Source organism: Xyrauchen texanus, chromosome 32, assembly GCF_025860055.1.
Source record: "Xyrauchen texanus isolate HMW12.3.18 chromosome 32, RBS_HiC_50CHRs, whole genome shotgun sequence".
NCBI classification, from domain to species: Eukaryota; Metazoa; Chordata; class Actinopteri; order Cypriniformes; family Catostomidae; genus Xyrauchen; species Xyrauchen texanus.
In genome coordinates, this window is record NC_068307.1 from 29,317,871 (window position 1) to 29,343,082 (window position 25,212).

Consider the following 25,212-nt stretch of genomic DNA (forward strand, 5'->3'; position numbering starts at 1 on the left):
GAAGCCCCGATCATCAGCGTTAGGTGCGTAAATATTAGCCAAAATCAACATTTGCCTCTGAATTTCTGCTAAACAATAATTCTTCCTAATTTATCTTTAATCTGTTTGAGACATTTGAACTGTAGATGTTTATTTATCAATGTAATGACTCCCCTGCTCTTACTCGAGCCAGCACTAAAGAACACATGTCCACCCCATATCTGCCCAAATGTTTCAGCTTCCTGCGGGGAAAGATGCGTTTCTTGAAGAAACACTATATTATATTTATATGTTATTAATATGCTATATTTAAGAAGAGAAATAACCTCTTACGGTCCCCGACCCGTTCACATTCCACATGGAGAGAGACAGTGTGAGAGGATTATTAGCATCTGACATATGAGAGAAAATATATTGTGTGTCAAAAATACAATTATACATTATACATACTACATTAGTGCAACAATCAATCCCCAAACTTCTCCCGAACCAATCAAACAGATTTATTAGCATTAACCCCGCGATGACAGCACCAACTGGCGTCCATCCCTCTAAATTCAAACCGTCCATGAACGCATACGAGAGCCCTGCGACAACATTGCCATCTGCAAAGTCCGGCACTTCTATGCGGATTATGTGAGACAGAATTACACAACAAATATAATCTATAAAACAAACTCCAGCCAATTGGCAGAATAAACACAAAGAACGTGTCGATTCATCGACATCGACTGTCCCGAAGGTGTGTTCCTCCACAAAACGAACTCCAGCCGCTAACGGAACCAGCACAAAAAGAACAAAAAAGGCACTCAGTTCATCGGACAGTCACAAAATATTCAGTGAGTCGGTCCACTCGGCTACAACATGAGTATCACAAAATTATTTACTCACTCCATTGACTTTATGAAGGGCAATGATTGCTGTGGGTATTTAAATATTTTAAGGCCATCCTTATTATCTAATCTCAGTTTGAGCGGGAACATCAGTGCAAAAGCGAACTTCTGTTGATGTAACAGTTTCTTGCGTTACTTGAATCGATCACGTTTCTCTCATGTTCCTTTACTCCTCGCCTCACGCAACACGAGATCTTTATGGGATGATCTCAGAAATGTTGACAGTATTGATCGGGGTCTGTGTCTCTCCGCGGATCTCTGAGCTTGCGCGATTTCCAGCTTATGACCTGTTATGTCGAGCAGACTCGAAAGAGCCCGTCCAGGAATTCCACCATATTCTGACCCTCATCTCCCTCAGGAATTCCAACAATATAGATGTTATTCTGCCAACTACCATTCTCCATATCCTCCAGTTTCTCCCAGACGTGCTCCAAATCCTAGTGGATTAGCAGCTAATTCCCTCTCCGATGACTCCAGATAATCTATCCGTTTCTCGACGTCCAACTCTCTTGTAATCACTGATCAATCGATGCATTGCAGCAAGATCTTGCCGACACGTTCAACAATTCTGGCCAAATTCACAGGCTAAATCTGCTCCCTGGTCCGCAGCCCTGTCAGGGGCGACAGCTTGAGCATCTAAGTGTCTTTAATGTCTCCAGAACCCGGAGATTTTGAATTATTTGACATATTGTCTTCATAGAGCAGATATGTAATGGGGTGTATCAAATCTCACCGGTTTATGACATTAATAGTGTTAAAACTAGGGTAAAAATGAGGTTCTCTGGGTGTGTGTCTCAAATGTCTCTGTGTGTGTGTGCCTGTGTGTGTATGTGTGTGTGTGTGTGTGTGTGTGTGTGTGTCTCTGTCTAAAATATCTGTTTGTGTGTGTGTGTGTGTCTCAAATGTCTCTGTGTGTGTGTGTGTATGTGTGTGTATGTGTGTGTCTCTGTCTAAAATATCTGTGTGTGTGTGTGTGTGTGTGTGTGTGTGAATGTGTCTCTAAATGTCGTCTGTGTGTGTGTGTGTGTGTGTGTGTGTGTGTCTAAAATGTCTCTGTATGTTTGTGTGTGTGTGTGTCTGTCTCAGTGTGTGTCTAAAATGTCTCTCTCGTGTGTGTGTGTGTGTGTGTGTGTGTGTGTGTGTGTGTGTGTGTCTAAAATGTCTCTCTATGTGTGTGTGTGTCTCTGTGTGTGTCTAAAATGTCTCTGTGTGTGTGTCTAAAATGTCTCTGTGTGTGTGTCTAAATGTCTGTGTGTGTGTGTGTGTGTGTGTGTGTGTGTGCCTGTGTGTGTGAGAGAGTGTGTGTGTGTGTGTGTGTGTGTGTGTGCTTCTACATTTCAATTAAAGAGGTTCTCTGGGTTTCCTGCCAAATTCTGAGAGGCCACCGATACTGGAAAAGTGGAAAGTGAAGAAAAAGAGAGAAATCATGGAAACAAAACAGCAGAAGAAATTCTCTCTCACTATGTGTGTGTGTGTGTCCAGAACGGTGGTGGGAGTTGGAGTGTCTGGATAGATCCGGAAGGTGACCCACTTTCCTGGAGCTCCCTTCTGCTTCACAAGACACGCTGGCCCTGATTCAAACACAGAGTGCAGCTCACAAGAGTCAAGATACACTCACACACACACACACACACACACACAAACACACACCCTCTCTCTCACACACACACACACACACACACTCTCTCTCACACACAAACTCACACACACTCACAGTTTGGAAGGACATGAAAGTGAGTAAATGAGTGTGTTTAAATGTACAACAATATACTGATTATTCCCACAAATCAGCTTATTTCAAAAATCTGACAAAGCAAGAAAATCCTGTTTACATAAAATCTGAAATAATCACGTTATTCTCTGCTTTTGATGTCAACCCGTGAAGAGGCAAGTGCACAACACGTGCGCACACTGAATACGCCGGTAAGAACGCTGGTTATGGGGTTCAACCGGTATCGATCGGCTTATTTTTACACCGTTTATGACCTTTATGACACTGATAAAGGACAGTTATTTAATGTGTTTACATGACCAGACACTATAGTATATTTTTCAATATTCTAGTATGTTTCTTATATATCAAAATACTTATATGAGTTTCCTGGCCTTTGTGTGACCCAGGAGAGAGCATATGAGGTTACTAAAAGTGTTGATGCTGCAGAGGCCACAAAGAGCACCCAGCTGTAACAAAATAATGAGACTAAGGACCTTGAAGATAGACTAAAGCCAAGTTTCTACCAGTAAAAACATATCAAAAGGCTCTGTGAGATAATGGTGGCAAATAGTATCCATTGGTTACAAAAATAACAAAGGGGCACAGAAATGAGGTAATGCCAGATAACAAACTGTATAGAAGAGGAGGTTTTGGACTAAAGGTACATACACACTGCCAGCGACATCGCGCGCGACAGCGACTCAATACCATTCATTTTCAATGCGAGCACAGCGACTTCCGGCGATACGAGCTGTCGCGACCGTTGGCGCTAGATGTGGGCGTGTCCAGCGACGCGACAAAGTTGAGAAAAGTTCAACTTTGGAGCGACTAACGGAAGCGACAGCCAATAGGAGAGACGACGGGAGAGCTCACGTGATCCTTCTCTCTTTCTCTCAGCTCCTGCAGTAACGGAAAGATGGATGAAAGGCTAATTCTTGCTGTTAGAAATGTTCCAGTGCTCTATGATATGTTTCTTCCCACGTACAAGGACATTTTAAAGAAAAATACTGCGTGGAAAGGAGTATCTGAGATCGCGGGGATTTTATGGACCCAGACAGACCGACATTTGCATTTTCGCCGCAGATAAACAGCCACTCTGGCAAACAGCACGCCTTGTTTCTCATTCATCTTTGATATAAAGCATTTAATGTACTGATTCCATTTATATTTAGTTTTTTCCCTACAAAATGTTTGTTTTTAGTGGCAAGAAAAGAGATTTGCTGTCAACAGCAATGGAATGACATCCGTGAATGTCATTTATAAACGTTACTAGGCAACCAGTAGTGGGAACACCCACTAGCGACTTCACCGCCAGCCACTGGCGACCTGCAGCGATAAAGTCGCTGGCAGAACGGACAGCTGGCCGGTCTCATGTTTGTTGGTGTTCAATAAACTACAATTTTGGCATCTGGAACTCAAGACTCTGAGAGTTTTCTTACAACTTTTGAGAGATTCATCGTGATATTCCACGACAACACGTTGTCAGCTTATTAAGAATAATCGAAGAACGTGTGTGTGTAATCGCTCTGTCCTCGTCTGTGCGCATCATCGGCGCATGCGCCTGCCGTTCACTGTACTAATGAAGTGTCACAAAGTACTCGTAGTGCGCTTGCGTCAAACGTGTTCCTATACTTTGAAAGGCAACGTGGTTCCGATCCGGAACGCAGAAAAACAAGGTATACTACAGCAGTGTGTAACATTACGAATGGTCTTTATTCTTTTTAACAAGCCTATTAAAATTGCTGATAATTTAAAAATACCATAACTTAAACTCATTGTTGGGTGTAATGCATTACTAAGTCATTAATTACTGTAATTAAATTACTATTTCATTGAAAAAGCAAGGGATTATTCTTGCTGTAATTTAATTACATAAAATATATAATTTAATTGCATTAAATAAATGTAGAGACTATAGAACAATTAAACATTATTGAATTTAAAATGGAAATTTAACATCTAATGTTAAAATGTATGTTTTCTAATTTAACGCTGCCCCCTTAAATTCTTTGGTCAGCTCATGAATAATTTATTTAATTTATTTGAAAGACAGGAAACTGTTCTTTTAATGCTATCCTTGTATTTTTTATCTGGTCAAGTTTGATCAGGGTTTTAGAAAGTAGTTAGTAATAAGTAATGCAATTACTTTTCAGACAGAGTAATCAGTACAGTAATCTAATTACACTGTAGGCGATGTAATAATTAGTTAGTAATTCATTACTTTTTATAGAGTAAATTACCCAACACTGCTTGTACTGGGCATAAAGGGTATTTGTCCATAAATAGGTATAAAATTGAAATTCAGGAATGAAAAATATTAAATGTTTAGTTTATTAATATTTTTTTGTATCCAAAACAATTCTAATCAGCCTAGTTAATTAAAAGCTGTGAGATTTGACAAAACTTTAACCAATGAAAACAAGTTAATACAGATGACCTGTGCAATCCTTAATGCCAGTAACACAAATTAAATAAATGCAGTAAATCAAAAACACTATATAAAAACTATTTGAGTAAATCAAACATGAGGTACAATCAGTCCGTCGTTGTTAGTTGATACCTGATTAATAACAGTAACTGCGACAATTATTTGTTTTTTAAACGTGTTTCGCGCTCAATTTCCCGGGAAAGTCGCGTCACGTGACTCCTGAAGCCCCTCGTGCTCTTCTCTTCGGGTCAAAATGGCGGCGACGCATGGCGTGAAACTTAAGTATTTAAAGTGTGATTTCATGGATAGTGCCGCAACAGACGCGTCTCCGGAAGATCAGGTCTTGTATATGTATCTCTTCTGTATGTGTAGTTGAGTAAACGAAGATGTTGTGATGATGAGAATGTGCATTAAAGACAGACAGCATGTGAACACGTGGATGTCAATGCGTGCTTAGGGCGGATGTGAAGTTATAAATCAGTAATAATTCCCGACAAATGCATTATTTATACCGTATTAACGGTGTTCTTGGTTGGTATGTAATATATATACAAAAGACTGGTTGTTTAAGTGTTTGAATTAGTTTCTAGAAGACCGATTCCAGATATTTACCAGTATAAACGGCCATATACCGGCATTAGTGCTGTTGGAACATGATGTACTAGTGAACTTCTGTTTAAAAATAAGAATGATAATAAATGTAGATATTTTATCAGCGTATTAAAAAGCATCTGTACTCCTATCAGAATTCATTTAGGTGTATTAAATCATTTAAAAGAGTGGAATCGCTCAAATGGCCATTTAAGCTTAATTTGATTACTTTTATTCGTCTCTTTCTGATCGCTTTCAGTGTTAAACAACGGAATTAAAGAATAAATGAATGAGTACACTTATAACTGAGTCCTCACTCATAGTTCTCGTGTTTCATATCTGGATGACGTGTCACACACACACACACACACACACACACACACACACACACCTGTTCATGAATCATTCTCTCATAAATGTTAAATCAGATCAGTCTGAATGAATGAATTTTGATTATTTGTATTTACCACAATAAACACGGTGTTCACCTCAGTTACTCCAATAAAATCATTTTCAAATTAGAAAACAGTGTTACAGTGAGTAGTACATTTTGCATGGGTCATCATTAAACAATGTAAGAAGTACATGTACGAGGAAATTTTGTTTTATTCATCATTTTTATGAAAGTTCTGGCTAAAATCAAGTTACCACCTTTTTAAATTGCATTAACAATTACTACTTGGCTGATTCAAAAAAAAAAAAAAAATTATATATTTATATATAATTCAGGGTTTCCCGCAGAAAATGTGTTAGTTAAGGTGGTGGTGGGGGGTGTATTTGGAATTGCATAACTCCTGACACAAATTAAGACAAATACTGAAACTTGAGTCATATCTTTTTAATGATGTATTAGTTTGTCAAGGTAACAACATTACTTCTAATAGTCCGTCAAAATGTGCAAAGCTTATTACAATCACTGCTTATGGCAGAGCTGACACCTAGCATCGCTACAGGCTATCCTCCTTGGTTTAGAAAAAAACAATTCAAGGGCCCTTCGGTAACTGCACTCTTTTACGAGTGGACCATTTATGCATATTTTCATGCAGGCTGTCAGACTGTTCCCCTGCAGTCTGTTCCGCAAGTCTGTCTTGATCATGGAAAGTGAATGATTAGCGTCGAGTCGCTCTACTAAAATTCGCGCTGTGAACATAAAGCCAGCCTTTGATTTGATTGGTCATCTCAAATATTCTGACATTGACGAGCAGTGACAGACCAATGAGGTTTAGATGAACACACACACGCACACACGCTCGGCGCCGCTGCGGAAGAACGCGCTGATAACAAGACTGAAGCGAACACGAAGGCTTATCACATATTTAAAGATGGAAAGGGAGAAAACAGGACAGAGTAACACGGCGAATATCGCTCATATATATATTTTTTTGACGACGTAGTTAAGGCGGCAGGCGTGTGTTGCTTAGGCGGCCACCTTAGTTTCAAAGTGCTGCGGGAAACCCTGTAATTAGGGGTTCAAGCCCTTTTGTAATTTTAAAGATTATTATTATCCTCCCCTAAAACTGACCGTGATGACCAAACTATGAGGCCTAGAGACTTGAAACTTTGGGGAATTGCGTTACTCCGGCTGAGAAAGGGGTATAGCTGCAGACATTGCTACAAATGGGGTGTGAGCTCCAAATCCCATTAAAGATATAGGGAGCCCGTAATCTTACCCTTTCTTGAACCTTAACCATGAGTGGAAGTGACACCCCCTTTTTGAGTTGATGCAATCCCCATTTGGAGATCTCTGCAGCTATTGCTCTGTCTGGTGCGTCATACGTATGGAATCGGTCCATAGGTGGCGCTATATTGAACAACACAAAGAAATGTTGCATTTTGGGGCATAACATTTGAACAGTAAGTTCTAATGTTTATAAAAAATGTAAATTATTCATAAAAATATTATAAAAAAAAAAAAAAAAAAAAAAACGTTTTTTTACCTGTTATTCCTTGCGCCATGTCAAATAGAAAAGTTTTGCTCTGCCCTTTAATTTCCCCACTATCTTGGGTAGTTTGAAAATAATAAAAAATGAACTTTTTGTGCCTGGTCTCCGCGGTGTCATGCACAACGAGTCACGTGATCAGATGCGCGGATTGACGGTCTCAGAAGCGGAGGCAACTGACACTCGTCCTCCACCACCCGGATTGAGGCGAGTAACAGCGCCACCATGAGGACCTACTAAGTAGTGGGAATTGGGCATTCTAGAATTGGCAGAAAGGGGGATTTAAAAATTCAATTAAAAAAATGAACTCTTCCCAGGCTGTTTGCCCAATCAGAACCAAACCAGTGCAGAAAGATTCAAGTTAGCAAAAAAATTTTGAACTTTAAATTCATCATAGAACAGGTCCAAAACATAGATAGCGTGCATGTCCACTTCTACGAACATGGTAATAACTCTTGAACGGAATTAGATATTATCCAAAAATTTGGTACACCTACGTATGGGTCAAAACCGTTGGTTCGATTGACTTTATATTTTTCATGCAGTGTCTGTGTCTAAGGTGCCATCGATGACTGAGGACAGTCGCATGTCTTTAAAAACATGGCTGCCATAGACCAATCAACTTTTAGCAGCTATTTGAACTAGTCCTAGGAACCAAACCAGTGCAGAAAGATTCTCTGGAGTCCCAATATTAATGATTATCCAAAAATATTTACTTTCTATGCACTGTTGCAACAGTCAGGCCAAACGTACGATGTGGGTGTGGCCACACTTAAATGGTTAAAACATTTGAACTGAATAAGATTTTTCTAAAATATTTATGTTGGAGGTAAATGTGAGGACACAGTGAAAAAATTGCATACCTATGCCTGAAAATTAATACACTTTATAATTGTTTTATTTGCTTATGGACTGTCTAATTAATGCTTAATTAATTAATTAAACCTTTGGTGGCAGGGTTTTGGAAATAGGGGGTGTGGCTAATTCAACGGCTAGTCTGGTGGAAAATCCCTTATAGCACCTTTAACATCAAGGGTATAATTTTTATTGTGTGTATGTATATTTTTTAACTTGTATTATTATTTTATGACACTTGTGAAATGTATATTGTAGCCAATATTATATGTGCTAAACCTGCACAGCATTTTTAATCACCTTCTAATTGTTCTTCAATAGTCCTGCAGAGTGACAAATACATTTTTAAAAGGTCAGATATTACATGTACATTGGAATATGTCTCAGAACAGTCTGAAATGGACATGGCAAGTAGTAGGTGCAAGCATAGTGATGGCAGTAGTTCCTTATTCCATGTTACCACAGTTTTATTATTGTACACATGGTATTTTGGCTCTATGGTCACAATGGTGAATTTTTGGGAAATATGGTTGACAATCTTATTGATTCCATATAAGGGCATTTATGTGACATGAGCTAATCAAAACATGACTTTCTCTTGCACAACAAACTACCCTCAATAAACAGCAATTCTGTGGTAATAATAAAGAACATCACTGGGTACGGTTTATGGTTCAGTCTGCTGTTGTAATTCCTTGCTGTAATGTAATTGACGTTCCTGGAATTTAGTGCCGGGAGTTTGAGTTTTATGACTTTGATCATCTTACGGAACATTGTTTCTCGCTTTTCCTTTCGTCCACAGGGGGAGTTTGGAAAAAACAATGTCTCTATCTTTGATCTGGATGTTGGAAGGACCTCGGAGTCCATATATGGAAGCCTGGATCCTTCCATTTTATCCATCTTTCAGGAGAAGACATCGGCTCACGAGGTATTTAGAAGCGTGGATGCGAGACTAGATCATAATTACTATTTTTGAAGGTGAAATAGTTTTGTAGATGAATTTATCAACATTAGCAAATCTATTGAACAGATTGATCCAATAGTTGCCTGCCCAGCGAATGTAATTTATTCACTGGAATCAGAGTTGAATGTGCTGTACAGGGCCGTGGGAAGAGGATTTATATTGGGGGTGCTGTAGTGGGAGGTGCATTTTTGCATGTAATACATGAGACCAGATGACCATGACAAAAATTTTTTTGGGGGCCCCAATAAACTGTCAATTACTAAATTAAATAAAGAAATCAATTAAAGATGTTTAATGTTATATTTAACTATGGCTAAAATTATTCGTCTAGATTCGTTTTCATGACATTTTACAGCGGACATCTCTTATCGTCAATTCTCGTGGGATTAAGTGATTTCATTAGGTGTGTGTACTGCTTTTACACTGCCGTTTCACATTATTGATCTATGAGAAAATGCATTTAGCTCTGCTGATTAATTATGGATAAAATTTTAAACTTGTTCATAATTGGATTATTAGAAGAAATGTATTGGAATATTTGAACAGATTACAATGCTCGTTTACTTTCTTGAATTAAAAAAGATGAACAATACATTCAAGTTATGTAGTTTTACTTGTAACCTACTTCTGGAAAATATATGTGGGGCTACACTTTTCCTAACCAAAAGAAAATATGATCCTTTGTCTTTAAATGATTAACGCTGGCTGTTGCGTATATGGTTGATGCATGTTTTTCTTAAGCGTTTATATGAGGATCTGAAGTGCGTCTTTGTTTTCTGGTGTCTTTGACCAATGTCTTTAGACACCGAGATCTTCAGAAAGGGGTGATAATTAAGAGGGAAAAGTTCAACACAGCGGAAGAAAAATCACAGCTGATTCTGAGACTGCGGGAATGAACGATTCTCATTATTCGTCGAAAGATTTACAATACAGAAGAAGCACGAAGCACAGCAATGGTCATTTTTCGCCTCAACTCTACTCGCTTTACTTTTCTGAGCTTGCATTTCCACTGCAGTTTACTGCCGCCGCAACATGAGTGGGATTATAGGCTGATCGTCATAGTTACGCTGCCTCTACTGCCGTGACATCATCTTAAACACGACACAAACGGACCAAAACAATAACACGAGCGCTAGCTCGTTGTGCTGCATACAGCAGTTGTTGATGGTGATTTCACACAAGTGTAACAGTTAAATTGGTCTGGTTGTATTAGAAGCTTTCCAGTAGTTGCTCAACTAAGTAAAGTGAAGCTTTCAAGCAGAGTATAGAGTTAACGTAACAAAACGTACCATCCTCCATCACGGACTCCAACAACGCCGTGGCCAAGTACTGGTGGTACTAAAAAAAGTATCAGGTACCAGGTACTATCCACAGGGAGCAGAGTCGAGTTGTACCGTGCAGTGGAAAAGCTCCAATAAGCTAAGACTGATTATCGGGACAAAATGCGTACCGGCTGTCACTCCATCAGGACGTGACTTTTAAAATCGTGACTCCCGATTTAATCAGGAAGTCTGGTCACCCTATGTACATGGGTGTTTAAGGGTCGCACAGCACTCACACAGACAAATAGACTACTTAATACAATTTAATAATGATTTATAAATAATTAGGACACTATTCAGTGTGGTAATTTATTTTTCAAGACTTCAAGCAAACAGTTTTTAGGAAAACAAATCCAAAATGTTTTAATCTTGGGGACGTTGTTTCTCATTTACCTGCAATAAAAGTAAAATATCAGCACCGTATTTAATGCTACGGTTCAGAGACTGTGTTTGTAAACTTGATTAGCGTTATAAGTTACTTTAAGGACAAAATAAAATGCTACAAAAGTGTAGACTGTTGCTCTGTTAATCATCTCACTGTTAACCTTGTGTGTGATGTGTTTGACTGTTTTCTCAGGTGTGTAACAGAATGGATGCAGAGAGTGAAGCGTCGTTGCTTTCCGCTCTGACAGAGATTTTAGACAGCGTGGATGTGGAGACGCTGTCGCCATTCGACACTCTACCAGACTCTGAGATATTTTCAGCTCAAAAAGGTCCTAACCACACGGTGAGTGTTCTGCACCTTTATACCTGACAGAGTATGAGCGGAGTGGCATGATTTTTTTAATCGTTTTTTTTATCCGAACATCATTGTTTTCTTTGGCTTGACTACAAGCACAAAACATGTTAACGGCCCATAATGCAGCAATAATTCACCATGTGTTAAACACTATTGGCATGAAAGAAAAATGGCATTTCTGATATAACCAATTTATGAAGCGCAGGAGAACGCGACTGGAGAGGTGATTGTCAAGACCAAAGGTTCGAGGAGACTTAAAGAGGTCATGACATGAGGAATCAAATGTTCCTTTGTCTACTGGCATATATCAATCAGCCACAACATTAAAAGCACCTGCCTAATATTGTGTAGGTCCCCTCGTGTCACCAAAACAGCACCAACACGCATCTCAGATTAGCATTCAGAGATGATATTCTTCTCAATTGTACAGAGCGGTTATCTGAGTTACTGTAGACTTTACCAGTTCAAACCAGTCTGACCATTCTCTGTTGACCCCTCATCAACAAGACATTTCCACTTGGTTCAGGGTATCTGAGCGAGTATTAATGCTGACTATCACACCTGGAGTCACGAGTTCGAATCCAGGGTGTGGTGAGTGACTCCAGTCAGGTCTCCTTAGCAACCAAATTGGCGCAGTTGCTAGGGAGGGTAGAGTCACATGGGGTAACCTCCTCGTGGTCGCTATAATGTGGTTCTCGCTCTCGGTGTGGCGAGTTGTGCGTGGATGCTGCGGAGAATAGCGTGAATCCTCCACACGCACTATGTCCCTGTGGTAACGCGCTCAACAAGTCACGTGATAAGATGCGTGGATTGATGGTCTCGGATGCGGAGGCAACTGAGATTCGTCCTCCGCCACCCGGATTGAGGCGAGTCACTACGCCACCACGAGGAATTAGAGCACATTGGGAATTGGGCGTTACAAATTGGGGAGAAAATAATGTATGGCAATAATACATAGGGCTGGTGATGTATTAAAATGATTATTATTTAATTTTGGACGTGTATAATATAAATATATATATTAGTTTAGAAATGATTTAATCTTGAGGTTGTTGTAAATGATTTAATATAGACTTGGGTTAATGTTAGTGTTCTCCTGGTATTGTGTTTATTTTTCATTTTATACATCATCTGCACGGAGGGGAAATTGATTATGATCCACTCACACACTTTGGTACCTGACAATGACAAGATTCTTTATCACTGCGGATTTAATATTGATTTTGTCTGTTTTGCTTTTGTTACAGCTAAGGAAGTTGCTTCATTTGACACAGTCGTCTCATGATCGGACCGCTTCTGTTCGAGACCCAAAATTCTCTCCGTCACCAGTCTCAAAGTCAGGAAGAGTAAGTTTCCTTTGTTGAGCTGATTAATGTGCTGTATTCTCTGTGGAGTGAATCACAGGGCAAGATCCCGTGGAATAAAGCCACACCCAACCGATGACTGTACTTCTCATTCAATATAGCGTAACAGTCTTGTTCTGAAAGTGAAAATCCTGTTCATTTTACCCATAGACGAAGTGATTAGAACAATTACTTATAAACGTTTAAAGATAGACCTACTGTGAGCTCTGAGGTTGTTAATAGATGGTATATGCTTCTGTTGAAGCATCACTCTGCATTATTTCAACATTTTATAAAAAAAGTATCCATTTTCTCCCAATGTGGAATGCCCAATTCCCACTACTTAGTAGGTCCTCATGGTGCTGCGGTTACTCGCCTCAATCCGGGTGGCAGATGACAAGTGTCAGTTGCCTCCGCTTCTGAGACCGTCAATCCGCGCATCTTATCACGTGAATCGTTGTGCATGAGTGGTGGTGGCATAGTGGGCTAAAGCACATAACTGTTAATCAGAAGGTCGCTGGTTCGATCCCCACAGCCACCACCATTGTGTCCTTGAGTAAGGCACTTAACTCCAGGTTGCTCCGGGGGGATTGTCCCTGTAATAAGTGCACTGTAAGTCGCTTTGGATAAAAGCGTCTGCCAAACGCATAAATGTAAATGCATGACACCGCGGAGACTCACAGCATGTGGAGGCTCATGCTACTCTCCACGATCCACACACAACTCACCACACGCCCCATTGAGAGAACCACTAATCACCACCATGAGGAGGTTACCCCATGTAACTCTACCCTCCCTAGCAACCGGGCCAATTTGGTTGCTAAGGAGACCTGACTGGAGTCACTCAGCATGCCCTGGATTCAAACTCACGACTCCAGGTGTGATAGTCAGCGTCAATACTCGCTGAGATACACAGACCCCCGCTTTTAACCTCATTTTTAATTTGTGTTTAATGGTGAAATTCCTGGTCAAGGACTACGATACCCATAATACTCCAGAGAAATCCACCAATCAGAGAATTGTCAAAAGAGCTCCGCCTACTCCCATGATGCACTGTAAATGATGCAATCAAGTCGGTCAACTTGTATGAGCATTTTTGCAATAAATTATCAAATATATTTTTTCTATACATAAAATCAACAACTTTAATAGTTTAATATTTCTTCATTGCTTTTTTTTTCTCAAAACAGTATAGTAAAAGTTACTTGAAAATGATGTTAATTAAAAACAGAATCAAGGCAGTACAACCAATACTGTCAAGATTTATAAATACATACATACATTATGGTAATAAGAAATTAAGGCGGTAATGTCTTAAAACTGCCCTCATTGTCTTTACTCAAAACATCTTTACTCTCTTTGGGTAAAATATGATCTGGAAGTGTTCTTGACGTAAGTCGTGAGATTCCCCAAACTGTTGGAGGTCTTGTACTAAGACTTGAATTGTTGAACTTTTTGTTGAGTTTCACTGTAATTTTGGTACTTGTTTGGTATTCTCCTGCAGGAGGTTATAATTTCAGACAGACAGTTGAGGCCTCGTCGCCACCTGGGGACTCAAAGCTTGACTCCACAGCGAAGTGGCGGTGAGAAGAATCGGAGGGAGTCCAAGAGTCGTCCCGTGAGAACATTCCGGCTTGAATCCGACACAATATTTCCACATGACGAGCTTGAATTCCTTGTCGATGTAGTAAGACACATGCACCCGTACTGCATCAGGACTGATCTCGAGGAACACACCAGAAATGCTGATGTCCACATGACCTCAGAGGAGGACGAGGAGGTGTTTGTTGATGTTGAGGGTTATGAGGAACATGAGGAGAACATTCTGGACCAACAAGAGCTGAATCCAAAAGCAAGTGGTTCAACTCTGATATCTGTTTCAGTCATGGATCCGTATCAAAATTCAGTGAGAAAGTGTCCCACTGGCCACTTTAACACCCAGGAAGAAAACAGCATGATATCTTTGCACGAAAATGTTACCAAGATGCCAAAACGCAGTGCTTTAGTCAAAAGTGATGTAGGTCGGACAAAGAAAACTGTAAGCTTTGCTGTAAATTTAACCTCCGTTTATGAGATTCCACTTGATGACGAGGAACCGGAATCCAATTTGCCGAGATCACCATCGTTGAATGACAGTGTGGAAGAATATTCTAGCCCTGGGTGCAACTACTCTGAAACCACATCCTCTGAAAATGATCAAAAGTGTGACATCACTTCCCCTCAGAAGCCCAAATCCCTCAGTCTGCAGCAGTACCGCCTCCTCAGACAGAAAAAGCAACTTCCTCTGGAGGAACAACTCATGGACCATCGAACAAAATGGCCTTCTGTTCCCTACGTTCCCAGGGAACTTTTGTCCATCTTGCCGGACTTGAAACCCCAGCTGATGAACTTACAAACACATGAGATCTCAAAACGAGCAGCTGTTCATGTGAAGATATCTGCATGCAGGCCAAGGGAACTTGCACGCTCCACATGCAGAGATGCCGTGAAGGTCAAGAACGTGGGCAGAACATCTGTAGATCTTTGCGTTGATCCACCAAATCCTGCCATAGTGCCCCTGAAACCCACACGACAAGAGCCAGATGGAGTTACAACACCTTCTAAAATAATGACATCACATGAAGTTCATGTCACCGACCAGCAGACTGATAACGCCAACATTCTACAACCCCAAACACAAGCAGCGACTGTGGGCACCTCAGAAGTGAATCATTCTGATTCTTTGGCATCAAAGACAGATATTTGCGTTTCTTGCATCGCTGAGGTCACACCCATTTTTGACCTTGTCTCAGTGGCCATCAAACCCAGAACTTCTGTCTCGGGGTCGCTTACGAGAACCAAACCAGAACCGTCGGCTCAGAGGAGACTGATGTCTGTTCTGATGCCCAGCGGAGGAGAGCAGAGCCAGACCACATCTGGTGAAATCGGTAAGGAGGCCATTTGGCTTTTATTGATGAGCTTATTACGATGTTTTTAGGTGACGTGTGCAATTTCTGAGCCATGAGAATTCTAGCCAAACTGTTTTCAATGACGGTTTCTGGAGCACTCCTCCAATATGTCATTTGATAGCACCACAAACAGGATCACTTTTAATTGACTCTTGATCCAGAAGGCAATTTAACGTTGATAAAATGACACATTTCAGCTTTAAATTGTTGGTATATGTCTGATTTTAAATGATCGGAATCAGACTAGTTTAAAAAATACTGAAGTGTAGCATGGCAAGTTATTTAGTGCGAGTGTAAAACTAAACCGTCATGGTTTCTCCTGGGTCAGAAATGGCCTTCAGTGATGGCTGACTAACACAGCCATCCATTAGTGCAAAGTTTGTTTGATACATAATTGCGTACTTGTCTGACTCGCTCCACGGTGCTTTGAAGAATTCAAATGGGTCAGTTACTTTTGTGGTCTGTACCGCGATATCGAGGAAAGCTAGGTTGACTCGTGCAAAAAAAAAAACACACTTTAATGCGTATTTAGCGTTCATGAAATGATGAGTATGAGATGAATATCATTAAATTTGCTTTGGCTGCCCAAATATTTTCATTGCAGGAAAAACCCTGAGTATAGATTCATAATACTGGCATAATATTAATTATTATTAGCTAAAATGTCTATGCCGGTTACGTATTTGTAATGTTGAAGATGTATGTTTGGTTTGCAGGTATAGAGGCCACAGACTTGACAAGTCTTTTGGAGCAGTTTGAAACTCAAGGTATTTGAGAAATGCATGTTTGTTTTTTCATATTGTGAGTGTAATTGAATAGAGACTGTTCAGTTTATTCCAGGAGAGTTTTGTTGCTTTTTGAAGGAACATTTGCCTCCTCAAGATAGAAGACAATATTATAATGTTGTATTGAATTCAGTGCACACTCCCAAAGTTATTAAAGTGTTTCAATTAGTACAAATTTGTTTTTACCCTCACAGAGGCTTTTTTTAATTCTCTTTAATGTCGTTAGATAAACAGCTCATGGATATAATTCAAAATCTCCAGGAACACTGTGGACGGCACATGAAATTACTGTATGAACCAACGGTGTTAACGGTTTTATGACCTTAATAGAGCTGGTCATGTTTGTAGCTCCTGCAGGTCAATGTGGATTAGTCATTCAGATTGTGTTTTGTCTCAGACGGGCACATGCTTCCAGAAGTTTCTCCAGATGAGCGCCAGGACCGATCACAGCACTGTAGACTCACAGATCTGAGCAGCACTGCAGGTCAGAGTTCATCTCAATATTACCACTCATCCCCTGGTTCAACTGGCGACCAGTTTAAATGATCAACTAAAACTATTGCTGGTTACCAGTAAGGCTGGGTGTGAAGATTGCACAATATTGGTGATTTAGCTTGATGTCAAATTAAGCAATATTGCAAAGATTTTAGTGCGGTTTTTATTTGCCCTTTAAGTTTCCTAAAGAGCGTCATTCTACTAGTTTCACGATCCTTTGTTGTGGGCGATTACATCAAATAGACAGTGCACAATATCATAGCGATTATTTTGCTGACGATATAAAATGAAGCAAAATCACAATAATAAGTGCTTATTAGTCAGTCATTAAGTATAATATGGAGCGAATCGTACTTCCTTTTAGGACTGCACAGTAAATTAAAAAGAATAAACAGTTTGTGTGTGCTGCAGAATGAACAGCTGACGCGCTGTTCTGTATGCGGTGCTCATGATCAAGTGTTTTCAGTGAACTTTGAGTGGTTTGCGTGCAATGTGAAGTTATTTATTTATTTTATATATATATATATATATTTATCCCCTTTTCTCCTCAATTTGGAGTGCCCGATTCCCACTACTTAGTAGGTCCTCGTGGTGGCGCGGTTCCTTGCCTCAATCCAGGTGGCAGAGGACAAGTCTCAGTTGATCCGCGCACCGTCAATCCGCATATCTTATCACGTGACTCGTTGTGCATGATTGGTTCCTCTGATTTAAGGATACAAATCACTCTTTAAGCCATTTCAGTGCAAATACATAATTATTGAGATGTGTATGAAAATCGTCAGGTTTAATTGAGATATTAAAGTTTTGTAGCCATATCCTCAAGCACTACTACCTTGTCTTGCAACTCACCAGTATGAAAGCGTTAAGACAGATGTTGAAATTATGTCTCTTATTTGATCTTCAGAAGCAAAGTTTTGTCACAGAACAGTGCAGAAATTACACTGTCGAAATACTCTCCGTTTACTGCTGTAGTTTGTGAGATTGATATCTGGCTTGTGAAGCTGAATCTGTTTACTCAGAATAAAATATGATTATTTCTAGGACTAACCCCACCAGCAACACCACCTCATCAGATCTGGAGACCCCTGTTGCCTGTTAAGGGCATGAAACATGAATCTATGAAGTCGTCACCCAGTAAAACCATTCAGATCATTGAGCCTCGCCCGCTGCCAGCCAGTAAAACTCATTCAAAACCTCCATATCCCACCTGCAGTCCAGTCCCAAACCCTGCCCTAGTGTGCATGGACCACGACTACTGCGCAACTCGGGACACTTCAAATCAGTGCAGTAAGTCGTCACATTCAGATATGGATGCACGTTCAAACCTCACTAACCTGAAAGAGTGGAGAAATCATTGTAATGAGAGTACTTTGTCAGAGGCGCCGTGTCTCTCTGGTTCAGTGCTGCTCTCTCCAGACAGCTCCCCCTGCAGGATGGGCACGTTTGAACGGGCGGAGTCTCTGAGGGGGCGGTCCTTGCGGTTTTCCCCTCGGTCACCCAGCCCACCAGACCAGGGAAGGGGGCGGAGGAGGAGGCGGGGTTACGGCGGCCGATACCAGCGCTCCAGTTCCAGGTCGTCTTGCTCTTCTTGTTCTTCATTTGCTTCATCATCTTCATCCTCTCGTTCCAGGTCTCGATCTCCACTGAGGAAGAGGTAAATAAAGCTGTCAGTCCCTACAACAATGCAAACATTGTTATCCAGTTTGGATATGTTACTCTAAAAGTATTCCATTATTACTACTACTAAATTACTTCTCTAAAATTATAATTAGTTTACACTACTCATTACTTCATGGAAAAAGTAATCACATTATTAATTACTTTTTGTTGCCTTCTAAAACTTTGCAAAATAAAGTGTTTTTCTGCTCAAATTCTAAATATCAAAAACACACTGCACCACAAAGAAATCAGTGTTTACATGACGTTAGGAATTGCGTAAAACAGTGAAGAGTCATGCACACAACACTTGTGCATATTGGCGTTAAAGTTTTTACATACAACGCAAAATCAACGTGTGTGTGTGTGTATATACACGCACATTATATTACAGTTTCAATCGAAATTATTCAACCCCCTTGACCAGCAATACATTCTGGTGATGTGAATTAAAACACATCAACTAAAACCTCAGTAAACAGTCAAAGTCGGTTTTTAATGCACATTTGAGGGATTTTGAGAACAAGGAGTTCAGTTTACACACATTTTTAAATAAAAATATATCTAATTCTATCCACAAATGGTTGTCATGTCAAAAATATTCAACCCCCAAAGTCAAAATAGAATTGATTGTTTACACATTTCTCATGAGCAAAAGCTTCCAGTTCATCGACATTCTTTGGTTTCTGTGCTGCCACTGCTTCACTGAATTCCCAACAAAGGTTTGCATTGGGATTGTAATGATGGACTGAAAGGGGCATTCAAGGACATTCCCCGACCCATCCCTGAACCAGATTTTGGCCACTTGGATGTATCCTTAGTGTTATTGTCTTGCTGGAAAGGCCAGTGATCACCGAGCTTCACTTTACCCACTGACGGCATCACATTGAAAGACTCCATGGTGTCAGTCACATGATCAGGATAGCCGCAAATCACTACCATAACAGGACTGACCCACCTCCATGCTTGACTGTGGGGATGATGTTGTTCTTGTCATCACCTTATCATCTTACTCCAGATGTACTGCTGACCCATGGGTCTAAATCTCATTTTCAGTTTAGTGTTGTACGTCTATAAAACCTTCTTCCAGGACTCCACAGGTCTTTCCTAATTACTTATTGAATATTCAGTCAACTGGAGTCAACATTTCCCTTGGTGAAGTTCTGCTTTATTCCACACCCCAAGAAGGTTGCTGTTATACCATATTTAAAAACATTTATGATTGTTGCTGCGAACTTTGCCTATTGGAAATTGAAGTGCCTTGGAAATGTACTTTTAGCCATGACCTTTCTTGTGTAATAAAATAATCTCCTCTATTAGCTTTTGAGACCGCTTATTTTTAATAGCATTTTTTTTGCATAGAAATATATTTTTACTTCGCTAAACTTAAATAAGTGCTATTGCAGATTGACTTAATTTTGTTTTAAAACAATTATTTGTGTAGCCTTAACATATTTAAGAAACCACTACATGCAATAGGGGTTGAAAAATTATGACATGGCTGTATTTAAAAAATTATTTTTTGAATAATTAATTTACATTTTTCGATTGTGTGTGTATATATATATATATATATAAACCAGCGTAAACAAACCAGCGACGTCTCAATCAGGCGATTGGCTTTTTTAACTGAAACACGAGACTTCTATTCCTATTGTTGTGATTCTCCCATTGATTTTTCTACGAGTACTGTCTAATTCTATACGCTTAAAAATCATTGAACACTTGACTGGTGGGGTTTTAACTTTTGAGCATGTCTTTGATTTCTAGGTTCAGGTATTCTGGGAGCAGTTCCTCATCGCGCTCTAGTTCACGATCATCATCTCGCTCTCCTCAACGCAAGCGTGGACGTCACTTCTCCAGATCTTTGTGTCGTTCTCGTTCTGGTTCGCGCTCACCTAAACCGGATTGGAACGATAATCACTGCAGATGGAAGAGGTTAGTGTTAACACAATCTAATTATTTTTGGTTTAAATCTGCCGGTTTGTGAATCTAATTCAGTCTGTCTCTCAGTCGTAGACAGAAGGAACTGAACCGCCGACATGAAGAGGCTCGTAAAATAAGCCAACAGAAAGCTATTGTACGTGTACAGATGCTTGTCTCAAGATTATCAAAATAGTTTGTGTCTTTGTTATTGGCTGATGATTTAAGTTTATGATCTTCAGGAGGAGCGCAGGGTCGTGTACGTGGGTGGTATTCGTAGAAGTATGTTGCCCTCTGACCTCAAAGATCGATTCTCGCTGTTCGGGAAAGTTGAGGACTGTACAGTCCATCTCAGGAGTCACGGGTAAGATTAAGAAGATAAACCAGCCTATAAGACCTGTCAGCTTGGACTTTTTGATTGTTGTCTAAGCAAAATTACACCCCTTTAGATTAGAAATTATTAGGCATAATTGTTTGTATCTGTCGTATATGACCTTTAAGCTTCAAGTTTGTTTTTGTTTAAATTTACTAGTTTTTTCTTATTGTTCTTTATGTTCTTGCAGAGATAACTATGGTTTTGTCACATACTACAATACAGACGACGCTTTCAACGCTATTGAGAAAGGCAGCAAACTGAGGCGTCCAGATGAACGGCCCTTCGACGTCTGCTTTGGTGGCCGACGGCAATTTTGCAAATCCAACTATGCAGATTTAGGTTCGTCTTCTGAACAATTGTTGAATTATAAAAAAAAAATAAAAATGGGTAAAATCGAAATATTTCATCCATATGACAAGATTTTATTTTTTAAGTTAACAATTGTTTATTTTCTTTTGTGACATGAAGAGGAAAGTAATACTCAAAACATTCTTGAAAAGCATGTCCAGAAAATCTCATTACCGGAAACATGGCCAAAAAGTATTTTGAAGAAATTGTTTTTTAATAACTGTATAATGGTTTATGTAAGGATAAATGATCAGATTTGGCTTTTATTTTATTTATTTTAGTTTAATGTGAGGTGACGAGTATCCATTGTAGGTGTGGATTAGAGCTACTTTGACTTATAAAAAGCACTCAAACATTTTGAGTTTTCTATTCACATGAAGTATCTGCTGACGTGGACCAAGAGATCTCAGAAGACCTACGATCAAGAATTGTTGCTTTTCCATAAAGATGGAAAGGGTTACAAAGTTATCTGGAAGACTTTAGATATTCATCTGTCCACAGTTAGACAAACTGTCTATAAATGGAGATGATTTAGTACTATAGGTACTCTCTCTAGAAGTGGCCGTTAGATATTCATCTGTTCACAGTGAGACAAACTGTCTATAAATGGAGATGATTTAGTACTATAGGTACTCTCTCTAGAAGTGGCCGTTAGATATTCATCTGTTCACAGTGAGACAAACTGTCTATAAATGGAGATGATTTAGTACTATAGGTACTCTCTCTAGAAGTGGCCGTTAGATATTCATCTGTCCACAGTGAGACAAACTGTCTATAAATGGAGATGATTTAGTACTATAGGTACTCTCACTAGAAGTGGCCGTTAGATATTCATCTGTCCACAGTTAGACAAACTGTCTATAAATGGAGATGATTTAGTACTATAGGTACTCTCACTAGAAGTGGCCGTTAGATATTCATCTGTCCACAGTGAGACAAACTGTCTATAAATGGAGATGATTTAGTACAATAGGTACTCTCACTAGAAGTGGCAGATATTCATCTGTCCACAGTTAGACAAACTGTCTATAAATGGAGATGATTTAGTACTATAGGTACTCTCACTAGAAGTGGCCGTTAGATATTCATCTGTCCACAGTGAGACAAACTGTCTATAAATGGAGATGATTTGGTACCATAGGTACTCTCTCTAGAAGTGGCCGTTAGATATTCATCTGTACACAGTTAGACAAACTGTCTATAAATGGAGATGATTTAGTACTATAGGTACTCTCACTAGAAGTGGCCATTAGATATTCATCTGTCCACAGTTAGACAAACTGTTTATAAATGGAGGTGATTTAGTACTATAGGTACTCTCACTAGAAGTGGCCATTAGATATTCATCTGTCCACAGTTAGACAAACTGTCTATAAATGGAGATGATTTAGTACTATAGGTACTCTATAGTAATCACTGGAAATGGTGAACATCTCTGTTCATGAGTCTACTGTACAGAAAACATTAAACAGGTGTTCATGACAGGACATCATGAAGGAAGTGCTGCATTTCAATAAAAACATTGCTGCGCTCCTGAAGTTTGCCAAAGACCACCTTGACACTCCACAATGCCACTAATGTTTTGTGAACTGATGAAACTAAGGATGAATTGTTTGGGAAGAACATGCAGCACTATGTATGGTGTGAAAAGGGCACTGCATACCAACATGGATACATCATCCCAACGGTGAAGAACGGTGGAGGGAGCATCATGATTTGGGGCTGATTTGCTGCTTCGGGGCCTGGACCTCTTGCCATCATCAAGATAAAAATGAATTTCCAATTTTATCAAGATATCCTACAGGATAATGTCAGGGTGGCAGTGTGCCAGCTGAAGCTCAGTAGAAGTTGGGTGATGCAGCAGGACAATGACCCTAAACATAGAAGTAAATACACAACAGAAATAGAAAAAGAAAATCCTCCTTTTGGAGTCCAGATCTTCACAGTTTTTCTTGCCACTGTACATTATTTAATTTTTTATTTTTTCTACTACATTTAATGGTCCAAATTTAGGATCTGGGTGTGTTCTGGTAATGAGGGAATTCTTAATCTAAAATGCATTTTTATTTACTTCTATAGAAATCCACACTACCATACAAGCTGAGTTTTATGAGAATCGGCTGCTATACACTTATTCTCAAGCGCTGATCTTGATGTTAATCTGCTCTTTCATTCTCCAAAGCTTGTTTAGAAAGATTGTCACTTGCAAATGGAAAATAACCAGTGCTATTGGTTTAGTTTATGGTGCTTTAGAGATGGCATCTCTTAAGTCATTTTTAATATGTTGTTCTGTCATTTAGATTCCAACCGGGACGTTGACCCGCCATCCAAGAGCCTCTGTGACCCGCTGGACTTTGACACACTACTGAAACAGGCAAAGAGAGGGATAAAGAGTTAGCAGCAAAGAAGATGATGATATCCCGATAGATGAAGCAGAGACTATAGCATTACCTCACTGCATTGACAACATCTCAACCGAACAGCTAAACTGCTTTCGGCTGGTGACCATCTTGAAGAAATAATTGAAAAAGAAAAATCAATTTTGGGGTGAACTTATTTTAAATGACCAGTAAAACCATTTAAATCTTATTGATGCTGACAGAATGTTTATATTTGAGTGAAGAGACTGACGATGTAGATTACCACAGAAACTCATTTCAATCCGTCCCTCAGTTAAGTTGTAAAAACAAAGAAATTTTTTGACACAGATGAACACAATGGAAGTCTACAGGGTAAACGTACAGATAATGTGGGTCGAGCACATCCCAGAATATTCCTTCAAGCTGATTTGAAGCAGGGACACTTGCACTTCAATTTGCTGAAAGGTTTCAGTTAAAACCTTCTGTTGAAGTACTTTTTTGTTACAAAAAAATATATATATATATAATATACATAATGTAATGGTTTTAAAAGATGATATAATCATCGGGACATAAAACTAATTTAAATAATGTGTAGTTTGTCTTCTATAAGTGAGGGGTTTTTAAGTGATATCATAAAACGTGTTCTTTCAGTTTGAATGATGATGCATTATCTTAATAAAAGGTTTGTGTATTAATGTTTGAAGTCTGTTCTTTAACACTAAAGTACACTAGATTTGCTGAAATAATGAATAAAGGTATTTCCTTTGTATATATTATACACAGGGCATCCGGCAAAGTATTCACAGTGCTTCACTTTTTCCACATTTTGTCGTTACAGCCTTATTACAAAATTGATTAAATTCATTATTTTCCTCAAAATTCTACAAACAATACACCATAATGACAACATGAAAGAGAAGTTTGTTTGAAATCTTTGCAAATTTATTAAAAATAAAAAACAAATGTCACATGTACATAAGTATTCACAGCCTTTGCCATGACACTCAAAATTGAGCTCAGGTGCATCCTGTGTCCACTAATCATCCTTGAGATGTTTCTACAACTTGATTGGAGTCCACCTGTGGTAAATTCAGTTGATTGGACATGATTTGGAAAGGCACACACCTGTCTATATAAAGTCCCACAGTTAACAGTGCATGTCAGAGCACAAACCAAGCCATGAAGTCCAAGAAATTGTCTGTAGATCTCCGAGACAGGATTGTATTGAAGCACAGATCTTGGGAAGGGTACAGAAACATTTCTGCCGCATTGAAGGTCCCAATGAGCACAGTGGCCTCCATCATCCGTAAATGGAAGAAGTTTGAACCACCAGGACTCTTCCTAGAGCTGGCCGTCCGGCCAAACTGAGCGTTCATTGGAGAAGGGCCTTAGTCAGGGATGTGACCAAGAACCCGATGGTCACTCTGACAGAGCTCTGGCCTTTCTATGTGGAGAGAGGAGAACCTTCCAGAAGAACAACCATCTCAGCAGCACTCCACCAATTAGGCCTGTATGGTAGAGTGGCCAGACGGAAGCCACTCCTCAGTAAA

General features: G+C 39.5%; 1 protein-coding gene across 1 annotated transcript; it reads left to right on the plus strand.

Annotated features, from left to right (window-relative positions):
* The first annotated feature begins 5,262 nt into the window (after positions 1 to 5,262).
* On the plus strand, positions 5,263 to 24,338 carry LOC127626103 (peroxisome proliferator-activated receptor gamma coactivator-related protein 1-like). Its single transcript, XM_052101662.1, has 13 exons — positions 5,263 to 5,354; positions 9,203 to 9,328; positions 11,264 to 11,413; positions 12,673 to 12,771; positions 14,273 to 15,695; positions 16,433 to 16,483; positions 16,899 to 16,985; positions 18,038 to 18,650; positions 20,423 to 20,590; positions 20,666 to 20,732; positions 20,818 to 20,939; positions 21,139 to 21,290; positions 23,600 to 24,338. Exons 1-13 carry the CDS (start codon positions 5,268 to 5,270, stop codon positions 23,695 to 23,697), a joined length of 3,243 nt encoding a protein of 1,080 aa, XP_051957622.1. The 5' UTR covers positions 5,263 to 5,267; the 3' UTR covers positions 23,698 to 24,338.
* The last annotated feature ends 874 nt before the right edge of the window (positions 24,339 to 25,212 follow it).

What these genes read in the sequence shown, in the direction of transcription:
- LOC127626103 (XM_052101662.1), top strand. Translation starts at nt 5,268, where the DNA reads ATGGCGGCGACGCATGGCGTGAAACTTAAGTATTTAAAGTGTGATTTC. An exon ending in AAAAAGGTCCTAACCACACG is followed by an intron (nt 11,414 to 12,672) that starts GTGAGTGTTCTG and finishes CTTTTGTTACAG; the next exon opens with CTAAGGAAGTTGCTTCATTT. An exon ending in GTCCATCTCAGGAGTCACGG is followed by an intron (nt 20,940 to 21,138) that starts GTAAGATTAAGA and finishes ATGTTCTTGCAG; the next exon opens with AGATAACTATGGTTTTGTCA.